Source organism: Papilio machaon, chromosome 29 (genome assembly GCF_912999745.1).
Source record: "Papilio machaon chromosome 29, ilPapMach1.1, whole genome shotgun sequence".
NCBI lineage: Eukaryota > Metazoa > Arthropoda > Insecta > Lepidoptera > Papilionidae > Papilio > Papilio machaon.
Genome location: NC_060014.1, coordinates 2,978,773 through 2,998,105, shown reverse-complemented (window position 1 = coordinate 2,998,105; position 19,333 = coordinate 2,978,773). Strand labels below are relative to the sequence as shown.

The 19,333-nt window shown below is 33.9% G+C and overlaps 3 protein-coding genes across 3 annotated transcripts; 2 read left to right on the top strand and 1 right to left on the bottom strand.

The window, feature by feature from the left end:
* Positions 1-879: 879 nt before the first annotated feature.
* LOC106717184 (vegetative cell wall protein gp1) lies at positions 880-4,190 on the bottom strand. Its single transcript, XM_045685223.1, has 4 exons — positions 4,127-4,190; positions 3,644-3,680; positions 1,562-3,244; positions 880-1,016 (listed from the first exon to the last, which is right to left on the bottom strand). The coding sequence occupies exons 1-4, from the start codon at positions 4,157-4,159 to the stop codon at positions 880-882; spliced, it is 1,890 nt and encodes a 629-aa protein (XP_045541179.1). The 5' UTR covers positions 4,160-4,190.
* A 2,730-nt stretch (positions 4,191-6,920) lies between these two features.
* Positions 6,921-12,051, top strand: LOC106717127 (4-hydroxybenzoate polyprenyltransferase, mitochondrial). The gene is made up of 6 exons (XM_045685366.1): positions 6,921-7,281; positions 7,893-8,068; positions 8,478-8,625; positions 9,297-9,490; positions 9,923-10,111; positions 11,632-12,051. Exons 1-6 carry the CDS (start codon positions 6,927-6,929, stop codon positions 11,812-11,814), a joined length of 1,245 nt encoding a protein of 414 aa, XP_045541322.1. The 5' UTR covers positions 6,921-6,926; the 3' UTR covers positions 11,815-12,051.
* A 2,750-nt stretch (positions 12,052-14,801) lies between these two features.
* Positions 14,802-19,017, top strand: LOC106717208 (zinc finger protein 423-like). The gene is made up of 4 exons (XM_014510945.2): positions 14,802-15,142; positions 16,517-16,764; positions 17,370-17,890; positions 18,864-19,017. The coding sequence occupies exons 1-4, from the start codon at positions 14,936-14,938 to the stop codon at positions 18,917-18,919; spliced, it is 1,032 nt and encodes a 343-aa protein (XP_014366431.2). The 5' UTR covers positions 14,802-14,935; the 3' UTR covers positions 18,920-19,017.
* The last annotated feature ends 316 nt before the right edge of the window (positions 19,018-19,333 follow it).

Sequence of the window (19,333 nt, the reverse complement as noted above, 5' to 3'; positions counted from 1 at the left end):
TTCCGTTGCATCACTAATTATAAGTCAAGTATTTAGCCACCGACGTTTTTCAGTGTAACAATAGCCATAATTAATTTAAGTTACTGTAGTTAATTTGAAAACCTGCCGGTAAAACTTTAAGTTATTGGTGCGATTTGTTTTGCAACATGTCCATTGCGCGTTTTTCCATTTGTCGGTTGAAGTTTTATTACCCGACTGACAAGGCAGTCATGTTTTACGTATGTGTATGTGGATTTTATGTCAATTACATTGTGACCTCTACTAGCTTAAAATGCTGAACCGATTTTGATGAGTTAGATGTCATTCCATTCTTCTTCTTCCCCTGAGTGTCATAGGGTATATTACATCAGTATAATACATATATATTGGACGTGACAGATGAATTTCTAAAAAAATATGTGAAAAGAACAAGTTCAAATCTCATTCGCCATAATAATTTTTTTCATTGCTGAATCTTTTTATCGATGTTTCGAATTTATTCTAAAATAAGTAGTTATTTAGTTTAAATAGAAAATTCTAAAATCTTTGTTTTCAAATGTAGTTAATAGATGTAGTCAGTCGGTTTTTTTTTTAAATTGGAGATTCAATATCTACTTATCGAATTTTGGAGTTTATATAAATAATGAAATACTTTGCAGAAAAATATTTTAATTAAAAAATTAATATGGTGACATGATTAAAAACATCGATTAAAGTAAATGAATCGATACGAACTTGAATTTAGTTATCATAAAAAATCGATGTTTTTCGTTAGATTTTTTGTAACACACGAGTGTTTAAAAGAAAAAGGGACGTTATTAATAAATGGATGGTTATTATTACAATAAATATACGTATTTTTTTTTTAAATTGTTTGTAACGACATTACTTATATGTTACCTAATCACATGATAATTTGGGTTTTATAGGTTTGCGTACGCTTGGCAAGTCCTTGCCTCCAATTCGTTTAGCAACGCCAACGTGCAAACCAAGACGGAATGTCGCTCCTAGGTCGTGACCGACGCTGCGTCTGCCACCTACAACAGATTAAATTAGTACAATTAAACTAACCCACCAAAGAGTATACCTGTGACCTGTGACCTGTGACCACTTTTATATCCAATGGACAGGCTACCTGAAGCGTTATTTTGTGCCTATTTGATTTGCACCATTTTGATTTCGCCATTTCATTGATGGCGATTGGTAGCAGTGGTGAGGACTCGAATTAATAATAATAGAGAAAGAACTAAGTCGTTGTCAGTAACATCAACTGGTGATTTTAATTCAAAACGAAATAACCTGTCTAGCGATATCTAAGAGAGGTTAATGTTGTCCTCCAATTCTTACTTCTAATGTTACTAATACTCGTATTATAAATGCGAAAGTATAGATGGATAGATGTTTGTTTGAAGGTATCTCCAGAATGGCTCAACGGATCTCGCTGAAATGTGGTACAGATGTAGAACATAGTCTAGAAGAACACATAGTTTAGTAATGAAGTATTTTTTAGTTCACGGCGACGGAGTCGCGAGCGACGGCTAATTATCTCTTATAATAAATGAAGTAATAATGTAATTCTCACCTAATTGTGGTATCTTTGGTTTTCCACCACCTTGTGGTGTCGGATACGGCAATGAATCTGCTGTAATTGGGTCTACTGGAAGAACACTGGCAGGCACGTTCGGTACAGGCGATGGAATATTAGGATCTTGAGTAACTGTTGGATTTCCATTGGGTTGATTAGGGTTGGCTCCCGGTGCCGTTGATGGGTTACTATAAGGTTGGTTATCCTTAGGATCTAATATGGTAGATGAGTCTCCATTGAGTTCATTATCGGAAGGTACTTGTTTGGTACAGGGGTCTCCATTTGGTTTATTATCGTTAAGTCCTGATGTGTTCGATGGATCTCCATTGCTTTGATTAGGATTGGCTACTGGTGTGGTCGATGGATCTCCAATCGGTTGAATAGGGTTTGCTTCTGGTGCGTTCGATGGATCTCCAATCGGTTGAATAGGGTTTGCTTCTGGTGCGGTCGATGGATCTTCAATCGGTTGAATAGGGTTTGCTTCTGGTGCGGTCGATGGATCTCCAATCGGTTGAATAGGGTTTGCTACTGGTGCGGTCGATGGATCTCCAATCGGTTGAATAGGGTTTGCTACTGGTGCGGTCGATGGATCTCCAATCGGTTGAATAGGGTTTGCTCCTGGTGCGGTCGATGGATCTTCAATCGGTTGAATAGGGTTTGCTTCTGGTGCGGTCGATGGATCTCCAATCGGTTGAATAGGGTTTGCTCCTGGTGCGGTCGATGGATCTTCAATCGGTTGAATAGGGTTTGCTTCTGGTGCGGTCGATGGATCTCCAATCGGTTGAATAGGGTTTGCTACTGGTGCGGTCGATGGATCTTCAATCGGTTGAATAGGGTTTGCTTCTGGTGCGGTCGATGGATCTCCAATCGGTTGAATAGGGTTTGCTCCTGGTGCGGTCGATGGATCTCCAATCGGTTGAATAGGGTTTGCTACTGGTGCGGTCGATGGATCTTCAATCGGTTGAATAGGTTTTGCTACTGGTGCGGTCGATGGATTTCCAATCGGTTGAATAGGGTTTGCTTCTGGTGCGGTCGATGGATCTCCAATCGGTTGAATAGGGTTTGCTACTGGTGCGGTCGATGGATCTCCAATCGGTAGAATAGGGTTTGCTCCTGGTGCGGTCGATGGATCTCCAATCGGTAGAATAGGGTTTGCTCCTGGTGCGGTCGATGGATCTCCAATCGGTAGAATAGGGTTTGCTCCTGGTGCAGTCGATGGATCTCCAATCGGTTGAATAGGGTTTGCTCCTGGTGCGGTCGATGGATCTCCATTAGGTTGAATAGGGTTTGCTACTGGTGCGGTCGATGGATCTCCATTAGGTTGAGTAGGGTTAGCTCCTGGTGTGGTGGATGGGTCTCCTTTGGGCTGGTTAGCGTTGGGTACTGGTACGATCAACGGGTGTACATTTGGTGCACCGTTACTGTTCGCGGGCCACTGGCTGCCGTATCCACAATCGCCGGCCGCTTTTGCACCTATATGTAATGCGACGCCAACTCCGGCACCTCCGAGACCTTTATATCCAAGTTTCTTATTACCTCCGAGACCATTATTATCTCCTAGTCCTTTGTTATCTCCGAAACCTTTGTTCCATCCCACACCTTTGTTACCTCCGATACCTTTGCCACATCCAACACCTTTACTACCCCTTAGACCTGCGACAATTGCTAGCCCACCTCCACCTATTGAGAATAAAAATTATACATTTGAGAAGTGCAATGAGATTTTATTTATAATTGTTTTCCGACTAACGAGACAGTTATTTATTCCAATCAAGTATTCCAGTGTTTGCTTGTATCCATTGTGCTAATTAGTGTGGCATTACTCGTTGAATGTAGTAAAGTTAGATTAGACATTTTAATAGTACTGAGAAGACCGTTACAATCTTACCAATATTATAAATGCGAAAGTTAGATGGATGTCTGTTAGGAGGTACCTCTAGAACGGCTCAACGGATCTTAATGAAATTTGGCACATGAATGTAGAACATAGTCTGGAAGAACACTACTTATTAAGTTTTTTTTTAATTCCCCGCAAACGGAGTCGCTGGTGATAATTGGTGAATAAAAAAAATTGCTCACCATCATGAAAAAATGGTAGACCAATAGTCGTCTCTATCTGAAAAATAAAACAAAAAATAAAGCTTAATTTTACCATTATTATAAACTAGCTGTCACACGCGATTCCATCCGCGCGGAATAAAAAAACTTAAGTAGCCTATGTGTTCTTCCAGACTATGTTCTACATCTGTATCAAATTTTATCAAGATTCGTTGAGCTGTTACGGAGATACCTTCAAACAAACATCCATCCATATAAACCTTCGCATTTATAATATTAGTAAGAATTAAAATGTGAATTTTAGGTGGATGGATGAATGTTTGTTTTGAAGTTATCTCCAGAACGGCTCAACGGATCTCGACGAAATTTGGAATAAATATAGAACATAGCAATAGCTACTTGCAAAGTTCTTTCTATTACGCACGGATGGAGTGGCAGGAGGCAGCTAGTATGCTATATATATCTAAGCATGAGCAAAAGTATAGATAAGTACTAAAAAAATACCAGAATAGTTAGCAAAATAATCTTAAACTCCATTATAAAGATCTGACGAGCAAGTGTAGACTAAGATATTAAACAAAAACTTGAATTATATACATTTGCGTCATGAATTACCAAAATCCATATTATATTTTTTCATTATACGCCAATTTTGGTGACAACCGTGACCGTACACAAAGTCTTTACCTATATGATAAGATTTTTTGACCATATGTCTATCTATCTCGATGATTTTAAATTTAACTACTTAGTGTTCTTTTATTTAATATACATGGACCATGTAACATTGTAATTTTTTTTAAATTACCTTTATTTATTCTTTAGCCCTTCTTTGCTGATAGTTTTCGCTTCAAGTATTGTTTATTTTAATTAGAACGAACACACAGGATGTGTGTGTTTGTGTTTTTTGTTTACAGAATACAACAGATTATTTTTTTTCAAATTCATTTTATTAAAAATTATGTACAAATGCATTTTTTATTTTTGAACGGGTACACGCATTAATGACATAATTTTTTAACTTTAAATTCAAGCGAAACCGCAACCTTCTAATGTATTACTGAGTCGAGGTTTCTGTATACACAGGTGACAATGTCTGATTCAACTTAATAATAAATAGACCAGTTAATTGTACAGATATTATGCATACAATAATTTGTTCAGCCTTAACATTTTCAATAGTATTAGCTGATAGAATTGGATTTATAACTAGTTTGATTTACGTCAGCACGTTTTTTATAGATTTTTTTTAAAAACCGCCGAAATCTTGTTTTTGCGTGTAGCAGACACGCACTTCTACAATCACGCACTTATTAAAACCTTACGGAAGACTAGGCAGTATGGTCGAAAGACTATAGCCTGCGCTATGGGCGAAAAAAAAAAAAAATATTAAAACCTTTTATTTTTCATTTCCTTTCTAAAAGATTTATGTTTTTATTTTTAATTTAGAAAACTTTAGGTCCTGGAAGTCACCTAGTTAATTAAAAATGAACTACTTTTATAGATCTGATAACTTTTAGAATTGTATAACAATGATTTTGTTTAAAAATCGCAAATAGGTTTATAAAATATTTTTTTAATTAATTTAAAAAATGAGTTGCAGTAAGCTATTAACGTTTAGTTAATAAACAGATTATAATCAATTATAATATACTGTGGCGTTTTAATGATCTGTCACCAATCTGTCGCTGTCATTTCTTTAAAATGTTCTTTGCCCTTTGATGTCAATCATTAATTTTTAATTCATCCTGTCAACGCGGTTCATTTGATTTTAAATGTTAAGATTATCGATTTTTCGATTGTAAATATAAATAAAACGACATCTAAGATTAAAAATATTTAAAAAGTGTATTTGCGATAAGTATTTAAATATTAAAAACAAAAGGTTCAGTGTTTATGATTGTATTCTTCGCTATTGATAATTGAACTTAACCTTGAAAACATATTTTTTGCTTCATAATTGTTATAAAGTAATTAACATAATCTTCATTTAATTATTTTCCTGAAAGAACGAAGACGAGGTAAGTTTTAAATATAAATATATAAAACGTATAAATATAACTATAGGTTAAGATTATGTCATGTATTTTATCTCTTATGAAATTCTAATACTAAATAAAGTATATTTGAATTATATTCCACAAATTACGTTTATATATTATATAATTAATAGCACATAACTTTCTATGTATTAAATATAATACTCATCTGTCTATAAAAGGAAAAAAATCGCAAGGTCAGATCAAATTAACTTTTTAAGGTAATATAAGCTATATCTTAAATATATGTATGTTCTTGGCAAATCAACATCATGACAGACAGAATATTATGCCCAATATCAGTATGCCACTTCAATTTAAATGCATTATCCATCTCAACCCTATTGGCATCCAAGGTCAGCTGTGTAGAACACCACCCCCTTATGACTATGCCCTGCCACACTTAACTCTGTGTTCTGCACAGCAACTTCCAGATACATTACTTACCTTTATTCAGTAGAAGCGGGGATGCACTAAAAGAGGATATTCCTCTACTATGCATCCTCTCCCATGCCTAATCCTCTTCCCCTTCCCATCCTTTTATACAAAAATGGTAGAAAGATTATAATTAATCCTATAGCATGCAATGTTCTGTCCCATAAAGAGGTAACAGTGGTAGACAACAGCAACAATCTGTTGCATGAATTGGCCGGCTCGCCTGATAAATACCACAACCTCACAGAAGGCAGGCGTGAAGTGGAAGTATTTCCGTGTTTCGTTTGATGAGTGTGGTGCCGGAGGCCTAATTTCTTCCCTAAGTCATAAGGGGTAACACAGTCTCGTCAACTCCTCGCCCACTCTCTAGCCTTGGCCGAGCGTTCACTCGCAAACTGAACCATATCGCCTAGCAAGCAAACATGGCTTATAGCAATTTTATAACTGTCCTGATCAATCAGCGTTGAGGCGATGGTCAGATGGTGCGGTGCTCGTTGGAGCATTAAGTAATAACTTTAAGACTTACTTGTATAAGTAACATATTGTGTTATTACTTAATCTACATACAGTCAAAACCGTTTATAGCGACATCGTTTAGAACAACATACCGGTTAAATTGACCAAAATCAAAGGTCCTGGCTGAATGTTATTACATATCTTTCCTATTAATACCTGTCACCGGTTGTTACAACTATCGGTTTTTACGACTCAATATGAGTAGTCCCTTCGATGTCGTTATAACAGATTTTGACTGTATATTTAAATTATTAACAAATATTTCTTGATTTTTTTTCTACAGATACAACATGGTGTGAGTAAAAAGTTTTAAAATGCTGAATACAAATTTAAAACACTTTAATATAAAAAATATAAAGACTCTACTACATATAACAAGAGTATCGAATCTTAATAGAACATATTATCAAAACAAAGAACAAAATACGTGTCTATGCGGTCATGTTTACTATAAACAGATAGATAGAAGACATACTGTCCGATTATATTCCGCACAAACGGACCAACATAGACAAAAGGTGGTTATAGAGACGTCAACACCTAAAATAGTAATAGACAAGAAAAGGAATGACGTGTTGGCAGAGGAAAAGAATATTGATGTCAGATTATCTACATTATTGAAGAAAGTGGATCCTTATATTAGGTTAGCGAGATGGGACAGACCAATTGGTAAGATATTTTTCTTCAGCTTATATTAAAAGAGTGTCGGTGGCTCAGGGATTAAGCACTTGACTTGCAATCTATAGGTCCTGCGTTCGAATCCCGCCATGTACCAATGTGTTTATCAATTTACATATGTACATTTATCTGATGTTCTTACGGTGAAGGAAAACATTGTGATGCTGCACATATCTGAGAAGAAATTCAATGATATGTGTGAAGTCAACCTGCACTGGGTCAGTGTGGTTGACTATGGTCTAGTCACCACTAACTTATGCTAGGCTCCGAGCTCCTCGGTGGGGATGTATAGTGAGCTGATGATGATGAATCATGGGAAATTGAAAAAAAACTGCAATCTGCTCATAACGTAAATCTTCCTTGTTACTGCAACAAAAACATTTTAAAAACTGATTTTTGTAATCTGTAATATTTTTTGGATTTTGACTCTATATGACACTAGCTGTCGTCCGCGACTTCGTCTTCGCGGAATTAATAAAAAAAACTATTAGTAGCCTATGTATTCTTCCAGACTATGCTGACATCTAAGCCACTGTATCCATGACAGTCAGTCAATTTGGTTTTTAATGTTTTCTAATTTAATATTTATTCCACCTTTCCAGGTGTCTACCTCCTTTATTGGCCATGTTCATGGTCAATAGCACTGGCATCATTACCCGGCACAGTACCACTACATACAACTTTACAAACCGCAGCTCTGTTTCTAATAGGAGCGGGTCTAATGAGAGGTGCCGGATGTACCATCAATGATATGTGGGATAAAGATGTTGATGCTCAAGTAAGTTGAATCAATACCGAAAACATTATTTTTTAAATTCACAACACAATGTAAAAAAACAAACTAGATTCACAGTCAGCGCCATTAGCATTAGTCCAACATGTGGAGCCATTAAAAGAAGTCAGTCGTAATTTGACTGCGCGAGTACACGGACGTCTCTTACGCATCTGTCTCTTTCACACTTGCTGCACTGTCGCTGTCGCCCGCTACTCTGTCTGGGCGGAAATAAAAAACTTAATAACTAGCCTATTTGTTCTTCCAGACTATGATCTACATCTGTGCCAAAATTGATTAAGATCCGTTGAGCCATTTCGGAGATACCTAATATTTATAAAACAAAGCCATTCCTTCCTACGGTTTCCCTTCCTAATATTATGGGTAGAGTTAAAAAATATAATTTTGTTAACAGGTAGAACGTACCAAAGATAGACCGTTAGTGTCAGGTGTGATAACAGACAAACAGGCTGTAGGATTCTTAGCTGTACAACTGAGTCTTGCACTGACAGTACTTTTACAACTTAACTGTTATAGTATAGTGCTCGGAGCTAGCAGTATGTGTAAGTATTTATTATAAACACGGTTTCATATCATCAACCTGTCCTCATCCCTATGTAGGGTAGGCACAGTATATACTCCTCCATACATCTCTATCAGATGTCATATCTGAATTTACCCCCTTCTTATGTATATCCTCTTTCACACAATCCATCCATACTTTCCACAACTTCAAACTTTAGTTTAATATGTCCCGATGTTTGTCATCAAATTTTACAAATTAAAGATCAACTTCCTGTTTACTGATTGATGTGGAATTTTTTACAAACTCACATGTCACTCATCGACTCAACAGATTTTTACTAGTTATATGTCATACAAGAGCATCTGTTGTTTAGGGGTTAAGGATTTCACTTATAATCTGCATGTCCTGGGTTCGAATCCCGACATGTACCAATGTGTTTTTCTATTTACATATGTACATTTATCTGACGTTCTTACTGTGAAGTAAAACATTGTGATGCTGCACATATCTGAGAAGAAATTCAATGATATGTGTGAAGTCACTACACTTGACTGTGGTTGACTATGACATAGTCATCTCTAACTTAGGGTAGACTCTGAGACCTTTGTTGGGGATGTAAAGTGAGCTGATGATGATCACACAATGCTGAGAGTCAGTCAATCGGGATATTTTTTTATTTTTTAGTAACAAATTGTGTTATTTTCACAGTATTGGTGGTAACTTATCCATTAATGAAGAGGATAACGAACTACCCCCAAATATTCCTAGGTGCTACATTTAATTGGGGGGCATTATTAGGATATTCGGCTATACAGGGTGGTCTAGACCCACTTATATGTTTACCGCTGTATACAGGAGCACTCGCGTGGACTGTTGTATATGACACTATATATGCACATCAGGTCAGTGTACCATCATCATCATCATCATCTACTTACTCCACTCTATGTGGTGTGCATCAAGTTTTCATCATCCAGATTGTTCTATCATCTGTACTAATATTATAGAGGATTGTATTTTTGTATGTAACAAGTAAACTAAAAAACTACTGAACTGATTTAAAAAAGTCTTATGCCATTAGAAAATTATGTTATCATTGAGTGACATAGACTGTATTTTTTATAATTTTTTAACTTTCTCCCAATTAAATAAGATGGGTGATGTTTTTTGAGTGTATGTATGTGTTTGTATGTAGGAATTGTAACATCCTGTAGCTTAAACGACTGAACCGATTTTGACGAATGAGGTGTTATTCGATTCGTAATTAAGTTGACACTTAGGGGATGAAAAAAAAAGATACTAACTTTTTTTTTACACCTACTTTTACTTAATAGGATAAAGAAGATGACGCTCGTATAGGTATGAAATCAACAGCTCTAACGTTTGGAGAGCACACGAAGCCCGCGTTAAGCGGAGCCCTAGGGCTGAGTGTGACGTCACTGGCGGTGGCCGGGGGCGCCGCAGGTCTCGACCTACCGTATTACATAGCACTAGCAATGTACACATTACATGCTGGGAGACAGGTAACTATTACATACCAAAATAACTCGTTAACATTAACACTAGTAAGGGAACATACCCATACTACGTGACCTATTTTTTAAGATTTTTCGACCCCTCCCTCCCCTCGGTGACCATTCGTAGTATATGCCAAGACTCCCCCCTCCCCCTTTAGTTTTCACGTAGTAATTCATAATTATGATTTTTAATCATTTCACAGGCAAAAATTGAAAAAAAAATAATTTGACTCATACTCGTCTTTATTGCAGTCTTATGCACAAAACACATAAAACTTCTTGTAGCCTCCTGGATAGAATCCGCAGAGGTCGCACGCGAGACAGGTTGTCCACTGCACCACCATGCACCAACTGTGAGTTTACAAAGCGCTAAACACCGCGCTATATTCCAATATAGCTCGAAAAAATACGAGATTTCTCTCATTAAAATCGACTACGTGACAAAAAGCTGAACCACCCCCCCCCCCCCCCTCCCGTGACTGACCGTAGTATTTTAAAGACTCCGCCCCCCCCCCCCTAAACGGGTCACGTAGTATGGGTACGTTCCCTAATGGCCGATGTAATATTTTTTATCAGAAATGTTTTATTGTGTATATTTTGATTTTTTTAACGTATTAAACGATTTCATCAACTTTTTTTTACATTTCGTTTAAATTATGTCTATAAGCCGGATAAAGCCGGACATAGGTAGGCTTTTTGATTGCGTGTCCGGCCAAAATAAACGGTTGTCCGGCTATTGTTAGGCTTTTTACATTTCCCAAACAAGAGTGTACCTATTAATACTGAGACAAAATTCTAAATAATATAGGTTGTCCGACCTTTCTTAACTTAGTAGGTTTAGCAACCTGGCAACCCTATGTCTATGTTGACATACAAATGTCAAATTTCATACAATGGCAGCCATTAAGATATTTTATGAAAATTGTCAGATAAAGTGAAGGAATATTGTATAATAATAATATTTAAGACTAAGAATTTTAGCATAACTTGTTTTTCTACGACATTAGAACGAGGTATAATGGCCGCCATCTAGGATAATAAACATTACTTTGTTTATTTAATCTAGACGTTTGATTGAACCAAAATTTAATATGTATTTATGAATTTCGCAATGATGAAGAAATTTCATGCATTAGATTAGAGATTTACGGTGAGTTTCTAAGATCGAAAACTGCGTTTTAAACATATTGTTATCTTTGTTAATATCTTTGAAAAAAACAGAAATAACAATATTGTTAGGACTGTTGAAGGTAGTCTCACAAAAGGTTTTATAAGGAAGCGTGCGCTGCTGCTCGAGGCAGTCTCTTTCCATCCGTCATTGCGGAACGTCTGACATTTTTGTTTATTTACGTTCGATTTGAGTTTATACTACAGCGAGGATTATTTAGAAGTAGAAGTAGAGTTAAATTTATTATTTCGCTGTTAGTTTATTTCTTTTAAAATACTTTTGCATCAAATATCTAATACTATTTTAAATGAAACCCACGATCAGTCACTTTTTTATTAAGGTTATTTTTCTTTTTCAGATTTACACTCTAAACCCAGATAATCCTAGCGACTGCGCCAACAAGTTTAAATCTAATTCAATGGTAGGTTTAATTATATTATTAGGTATAATCGGAGGTGGTTATAAACAATATATAGATAATAGAAGGAAAAATAAAGGCAAGGAAAATGTTGAAATAACAAAAAGTTGTATTTTTAGCTAATTAAGAAGTTATTAAGACAATTTTCGTCCCAGTGTATTGTAAATAGATCAAATTATCTAAAAGTGGGTAAAAGTTAAACTAAATTATGACAGCACACTAGCGCCATCCTGTCTACGTCAAAAAAATGTCACAAGATCCTTTTTACTGTAGCTGTCATGTTTTTATGCCATTTTCCATTACCTTATACTTATTTTGTGACAGATCTAACCGCGACAGTAGCGCCTCTCACCAACTTAGACATCTGATTTGATTTTAGCATGTTTAAATTGTACTAACACGTGAGAAATCTATGTGTCAAATGTCGCTGGAAAATACAGATTTATAGAAAAATAGGCACACAAATTGTGTTAATATTACTAGCAGAATATATTTTTATGCTTGTAACAAAAGGCGCTAGTTTGTGTATATTTCGTTTTTGAAACTATTGCAAAGAAAAAAATGTCTTTTTTAAACTTACTTTATCATAATTTACTCATCGTTATTTATTTACCGAATACAAAAAGGCATTTTGTTAAAGTTTAAATTCATACGTAAAAACTCTTAGCGTAATTTTTTTTTTTCAAGCCATTTATAGTAACTCCAAGTTTGAATAAAATTGTTGCAATTGATATTTAAGCAATTATTTGAAATAATTGAATTTATATCCGAGTTTAATTACAGGTTTACAGCATTTAAAAAACCTAAAATTAATTTTTATTAGGTAATTTATATTCTTTGGTTTTGTTCCTAGTCTATGGTTACAAGGTATCATAAACTATTTGACAGCTGTCACAGTAATAAGTATGTGACTTAAAATTAAACAAATTAACCGATCATTTAGAGAAATCTAATTTAAAAGTTATAAACTGCTCACCAAAAAATACCCATTAAACTTTAACTTAATTTAGAAGCAATTTAAAAACTCTAATAATTCGTACAGTTATCCATAGTCAAAACCAAAATCTAGAAATAGATATTTATGTTAGAACATAGCTATATGTTATTAGGGGTCCTAATATATATAATATATAGGTGTAATGGTGTTTATATATACTCTATTTACGATATAAAAGACAATATTTTTTCACGCTCTATTTCAAATTAAAAAGGAAAATTTTAAATATACGTATTCATTATGCCAGAAAATATAATTATGTTAACATTGTGAAATAAAACAAGTTGAAATTATATACGGATATATTTCTTATTATTTACAAAGTATATAACGTGAATAGATTGTATATATTATATAATTAATATTGAGAGTTACCAAAAAATAGTTTTAATTGTTTTTTATTATATATAATCATGTAATTATAATTATTTAATACGATACAGGTATCGTTATAAATCACACTGGAAATAATAAGCTGTATTTTAGTTATCGGATTTACTTTAAATCCTAGAAAACCATAAAAATACCTTAAAACTCTTTGATAAAATGAGGGTTCGGTTGTCTCTTAGGTTGCGCGGTAGTGCAGCAGATTTTCGAATCGATTATTTCTGTCTGATAGCTAGATTATTTATTAAAAATTCTTCGATCATAAAAAATAATTATCAGAATTTGTAACTTAGTTCCTTTAAGGTTTAAAATTCCGTATTTATTTTTTAATAAAAAAAAACATTTTTTTAGGCATAATCTGCTTTTTGCTTGCATGTAGATAGAAAAATGTGTTTTATGTGTTAAATAAAATGTTTCTTGCCACATTGTTTTATTTACTTTTTTCTTTTATTTACTATTTCAATAAATCTTTTGAACTATTGTTTTTTTCTTTTCTTCCCATTGCTTTCACACAAGAGATTTACCGATGTTGCCGATGTAAGTAACACTGATCTCTATGGATATGGCTATATATATGGATAGGTCAATGCTTGGAATGTATAAGCAAAAAAAAAAACAAAAAAAATGGGACCCATCTGCAAGCACTTCCTTTCAATTAAAATATTTTTTATCAAAATCGGACCACCAGGGGCGGAGTTTCGCGGTAACACACATAAAAAAAAATACAGTCGAATTGATAACCTTCTTTTTGAAGTCGGCTAAAAATACAACGGCTTTTATCCTGTTGTAAATCCATAATTTGTCGAGAATGTTATAAATGTAAAATATCGAATGAAAGTTCTGTAAGAATCGAATTGATTTTTTTACGATTGTTTGAATTCGATCCTTGAGATCGATCTAATTAATAATTTCTATTAATTTGTATGAAATGGAATACAAACATTAGATAAGATACGATCGCCATTTAATCAGCAGATCGTATTTTTGTTTATATAAAAAAAAAGTATATTTAGTTTGCAGAAATAGTTAAAGATCGAATATTGATTTCGACAGATTACAAAACCTACAGATTGACTTTCCATATTAGATATAATCATATGCAAATTGTGAATGAATCAACTTGTACTGCATTAAAGTTTAACAACAATAAATGAATCCTAAGCAGCTTACTAAAAACAAAAGACAAGTCTTTACACTAAATAATCATATATCTGATTGTTAACTTCAAATTGATAGAGAAGTTTGTTCGCCATGTTTACAAATACAATACGTTCCGTTACTATTACTTGCAGGCATGTTAATTGAAAGTTAATTTTTATTAAAAAAGACTAGTATTTGCAACTTTTTTTTTTCTTTTTGAGATTGTCGATTTTTGATATTGTGCTGAAGCCTTATCCAAGAATAGACACCGATTGGTACTTTAAGATAATCTTGACTTAATTCAATCTCGGATTTAATTTCGATCAAAAGATTGGGTTCGACTATGAGTCATTGTTACTTTGGCAGAAATTAAAATTTACATTTAAATAAAATGAGTTTTACAAGTATAATTTAAGTTTTATTTATCTGAAATTCTACATATGCATGCACAATAATAAATAAAATTAATATTTTGGACAACTTATAGTAATTATAGTCTGTGGTGCCAATTGACACATTTTATATTCTTTAAATCTAACTACATTCTGTACCTATTGTCTATGGGTGTTCCCTTTGCATTGCAGTTGCTGTTTTTCGATGTTTTTTTCTTTATTTGGTTCTGATAATATAATATTATAAATCATATAAGAATACAAAAGTATCTAACTAAAATCATTTTGTACTTCTTTATGCTGATGTGTTTGTTTTGTTGACTGAAACATGGCTATGTTTAGATCGTCTCCTAGAGACGTTGAATATCGTCCACCTAATAAAAAAAGTTATGGTACGAACGCTGAGACTTATTTCTGTAATATATGTTTTGATGGCTGGGACAGTGAAACTGAGGTGGAAATACATCGATCTTTAGCTCACAAAAGGGAAATTATGAATTTAATGAAAAATTCAAGAGCGACATATTGTTGTAGGGTAAGGTTACAATCGTTTATTTACTTTCTACATATCAAATGATTCAGTTTTATACAATTCTATGAAATAAAAGGGGTTCAAATACAGAGAGAATATAAAGGCGTACTTTCCTCAAGATAGTTTATCCCCCTAATCAACAATAACTCTGTCTGTTTATGAATCGTCAAAAGTATGTGTCAACATAATTATTTTCATTTTAAGTAATAAACAAATTTGCCGATAGATGTCCCAATAATAATAAAACTTAAAAGCATTATGGAATATGAAACATGTTAATTGAATATGTTATATAGACATCAATAACATTGATAATAATTTTCATATAATATTGCTTGCATATTTTTTACTAGCTTTTGCCCGCGATTCTGTCCGTGCGGAATAAAAAAAACTTAATAAGTAGTCTATATGTTGTTCCAGCATGTTTTTTACATGTATGCCAAATTTCATCAATATCTGTTGAGTAATTCTGGAGATACCTTCAAACAAACATCTATCCATCCATTCATATAAATTTTCACATTTAAAATTAGTAAGATTGGACAACAGATGGAGCTTATTACAATTTTGTGAAATGTTTTACATGTCAATTGAATGAAAGAAATAACTTAAAACTTAAGTAGAAATAATTATTACAATGTCAATGTTATTAATATATTTTACTAGCTGTCGCCGCAGACTCCGTCAGCACAGAGTTAAAAAAACTTCATTAGTTGCCTACGTGTTCTTCTAGAATATGTTCTATCTCTATGCCAAATTATATCGAGATCCATGCAACCATTCCAGAGATACCTGAAAACAAACATCCATTCATCTAAACTTTCGCATCTATATATATAAAAGAAAGTCGTGTTAGTTACACTATTTATAACTCAAGAACTGCTGAATCGATTTGACTGAAAATTGGTGGGCAGGTAGCTTAGGACCAGGAAACGGACATAGGATAATTTTTACCCCGTTTTCTATTTTTTATTCCGCGCGGACGGAGTCGCGGGTAAAAGCTAGTTTATAATATTAGTAACATTAAAAACATTGCAATGTATGTGTAAATTTATATTTATATATCTTACTAATCTATGGATGGATGTTTGTCACAAGGTATCTCCAGAATAGCTGCATGGATCTCGCTGAAATTTGACATTGATGTAGAACATAGTCTGGAAGAAGACAGAGGCTACAAATTAAGTTTTTTTAATTCCGCACGGATAATTTCGGTCCGTTGCTTGTTTGCCCCATTCTCCTAAGACTACTATAAAAAAAAAAAATCCGAACAAAAATACTCTCAGTCCTTATCCCACATTTTATTTGGATCATCCTTTAGATTAATGTTTATTCCATCATTCCGAACACTTATAATTCAGTATTATTAAATTTCAGTTATGTGTGAAGCCACATTTGACATATGAAGGATTAATAAAACATATAAAAGTTAATCATCTGCTTAGTGATGAGAATGCAACAAGAATAGAACGTGAGATATTCATCTGTGACACGTGTTCTGTATTATTCTTTAATAAATTGCTTATGCAAATACATATTATAACATTTCATATGGGCGTTGATAAAGATGCAACATTTGCTGCTTGCCCAAAATGTTATAAAATGCAGAGAATTAAAACTATGTGGTAAGAATAATAATTAATTTCTAAAATATAATTTTTTCACCCCTAACTTGGGGTAGGCTCCGAGCCCCTCGGTGGGGACGTATAGTGAGCTGAAGATGATATTTTTTATATTATAAGGTGGTCGAGCATCAGTGTCTCAGGGGTTAAGGACTTGGGTTCGAATCCCATCATGTACCAGTCTTTTTCGACTTGACTTGACTTACTTGACTTAAAGTCCTATGTCCCCGTAGTAGGGCAGAGGGCGTCCACAGTACGTCGCCAGCTCATTCTATCTTGGGCTCTGCGTTTGGTCTCGAGCCATGTCAGCCCGACTGTCTTCATGTCGGTTGCCACTGAGCGCCGCCAAGTTTGATTTTTCGACTTACGTATGTATATTTATACAACGTTCTTACTATGGAGGTAAACATCGTGATGTATGCATATATTTGAGAAGAAATTCAATGTGTGAAGTCAACCCGCACTGGGTCAGTGTGCTTACCTATGACCTAGTCACAACTGACTTAGTGTAGGCTCCTCGGGTAGGCTCAGTGGGGATATATAGTGAGCTGATAATGATAAAAATGTGCGTAAAATATTGTGTCATGTGTCAAAAAAATAAATTTCAGGTATCACTTCCAAGGTCATCGTATACAAAGCGTATCTTGTTGCAAAATATGTTTGGAGAAATTTAAAAATCGCGACGAACTCAAGGAACATATGAAACAACATAAAAAATATTTATACTGTGAAATATGTCAATACGAAAGTAAAAATGAAACATATTTCCAAGAGCATTTAAGTACAAGACATAAAATTACAAAATCAATAAATTTAAAGGTAGATAAACGTAATTGGAAAGATTATTTTGTGCCGAGAACATTTGGGGAATATAAAACTAGTATAATTATGGATATACCAATGAAAGGAGTATCGTTGGCTTATTTAGAAGAGCATAATGTGAGAGTTTGTATATTATGTAGAGAGATATGTATCGGGGAACAAGGTATGGCGGATCATATGCAAAATCATTATATAGAAAAAGTTAATAAACAATATGAACACATCTGTTCTTGTGGACAGAAATTTTCTACTATAATTCTTTTGAAACATCATATATTAAAGAATAAAGAAGGTCATTGTAAAATGGGTGAGTTTTTTCAAGTATTTAATTAGATTTCTATTGTAAACTAGCTTTTACCCGCGACTCCGTCCGCGCGGAATAAAATATAGAAAATGGGGTAAAAATATATGTCCGTTTCCTGGTTCTAAGCTACGTGCCCACCGATTTTCAGTCAAATCAATTCAGCCATTCTTGAGTTATAAATAGTGTAACTAACACAACTTTCTTTTATATATATAGATATCTAATTCTGGAAAACAACTTTGTAATATTACTACATAGTTGTTGCCTGAGATTATGTTCTTGCGGAATTAAAAAAAAAACTTTACCTATACTTCCATATATATATACATCTATATTGTATTTTTATTATATGAGGATATAAAACAAACTTTATTTGATTGGAAAATGAAACAGTCTTAAGTTATAGAAAATAATGTTGCCATATCAGATATTATAGACTGTGGAATAAATTAAATTTTTAGACGACTTCAAAAAGAAGGAGGTTATCAATTTGACTGATTTTTTTTTAATGTGTTACCGCGAATCTCCGCCCCTGTTGGTCCGATTTTGATAAAAATTATTTTAATCCAAACGAAGTGCTTGCAGATGGGTCCCATTTTTTTTTTAAATAACTAGAAGACTAGTAGATTTTTTATTATTTATATCTAATCTATGTCAAATTTCATCATGATCTGTTGAGCCATTCCGGAGATATCTTCTAACATCCATCTATACATTCAGATGTTCGAATTTATAAGATACTGGGGGCAACTTTAGGCCACCTTTGACATGTATCAATTTTATTGTGCGTTTCAACACACATATTGTCTTTTTTCCTTTATATTGTTAATAATGCGTAAAATTTTCAACTACAAATGTCATAATTTAAATGTCTGAGCATTACCGTAACTATGGCAACCATATATATTTGCTGCTATTAGCTTTAAATTTTCATTCCTTTCTGGACTGCAGTTAAAATATATTTTTTTATTTTCAGATTCGAAAGATGATGAAAATATGGTTATAATAACATTTGAGGAGAATTCATCATGAACCAAACTGTACCGGTTATATCGACTTCAAAGAGAGCGACAGTATTCAGTCGTAATAACCGATAATTATATATATATATGGTGTTCAATCGATATTTTGGTCGCCATTGATAACTATAGATATTGACAAGGCTATCTGACAATGAGCAATAAGTCAAACTATGTTATTATGACAATTCACTAGCGCAACTGTCAATGTCAAAAAAATGTCATGATCCTCTTTCTACTGTATGTCATGTCTTTTTTCTTTTATGTCATTTTTTATAAGTAAACTAGCTGTCGCCCGCGACTCCGTCCGCGCGCAGTAAAAAAAAAATGGGTGGGGTGTTATGAAAAATAGATGTTGGCCGATTCTCAGACCTACTGAATATGCTCACAAAATTTCATGAGAATCGGTCAAGCCGTTTCGGAGGAG

What these genes read in the sequence shown, in the direction of transcription:
- LOC106717184 (XM_045685223.1), bottom strand. Translation starts at nt 4,159, where the DNA reads ATGGAGTTTAAGATTATTTTGCTAACTATTCTG. An exon ending in TCTACCATTTTTTCATGATG is followed by an intron (nt 3,245 to 3,643) that starts GTGAGCAATTTT and finishes TATTCTCAATAG; the next exon opens with GTGGAGGTGGGCTAGCAATT. An exon ending in ACCAAAGATACCACAATTAG is followed by an intron (nt 1,017 to 1,561) that starts GTGAGAATTACA and finishes AATCTGTTGTAG; the next exon opens with GTGGCAGACGCAGCGTCGGT.
- LOC106717208 (XM_014510945.2), top strand. Translation starts at nt 14,936, where the DNA reads ATGGCTATGTTTAGATCGTCTCCTAGAGACGTTGAATATCGTCCACCT. An exon ending in GAGCGACATATTGTTGTAGG is followed by an intron (nt 15,143 to 16,516) that starts GTAAGGTTACAA and finishes ATTAAATTTCAG; the next exon opens with TTATGTGTGAAGCCACATTT. An exon ending in AGAAGGTCATTGTAAAATGG is followed by an intron (nt 17,891 to 18,863) that starts GTGAGTTTTTTC and finishes TTTTATTTTCAG; the next exon opens with ATTCGAAAGATGATGAAAAT.
- LOC106717127 (XM_045685366.1), top strand. Translation starts at nt 6,927, where the DNA reads ATGCTGAATACAAATTTAAAACACTTTAATATAAAAAATATAAAGACT. An exon ending in ATAAAGATGTTGATGCTCAA is followed by an intron (nt 8,069 to 8,477) that starts GTAAGTTGAATC and finishes TTTTGTTAACAG; the next exon opens with GTAGAACGTACCAAAGATAG. An exon ending in ACACTATATATGCACATCAG is followed by an intron (nt 9,491 to 9,922) that starts GTCAGTGTACCA and finishes TTTACTTAATAG; the next exon opens with GATAAAGAAGATGACGCTCG.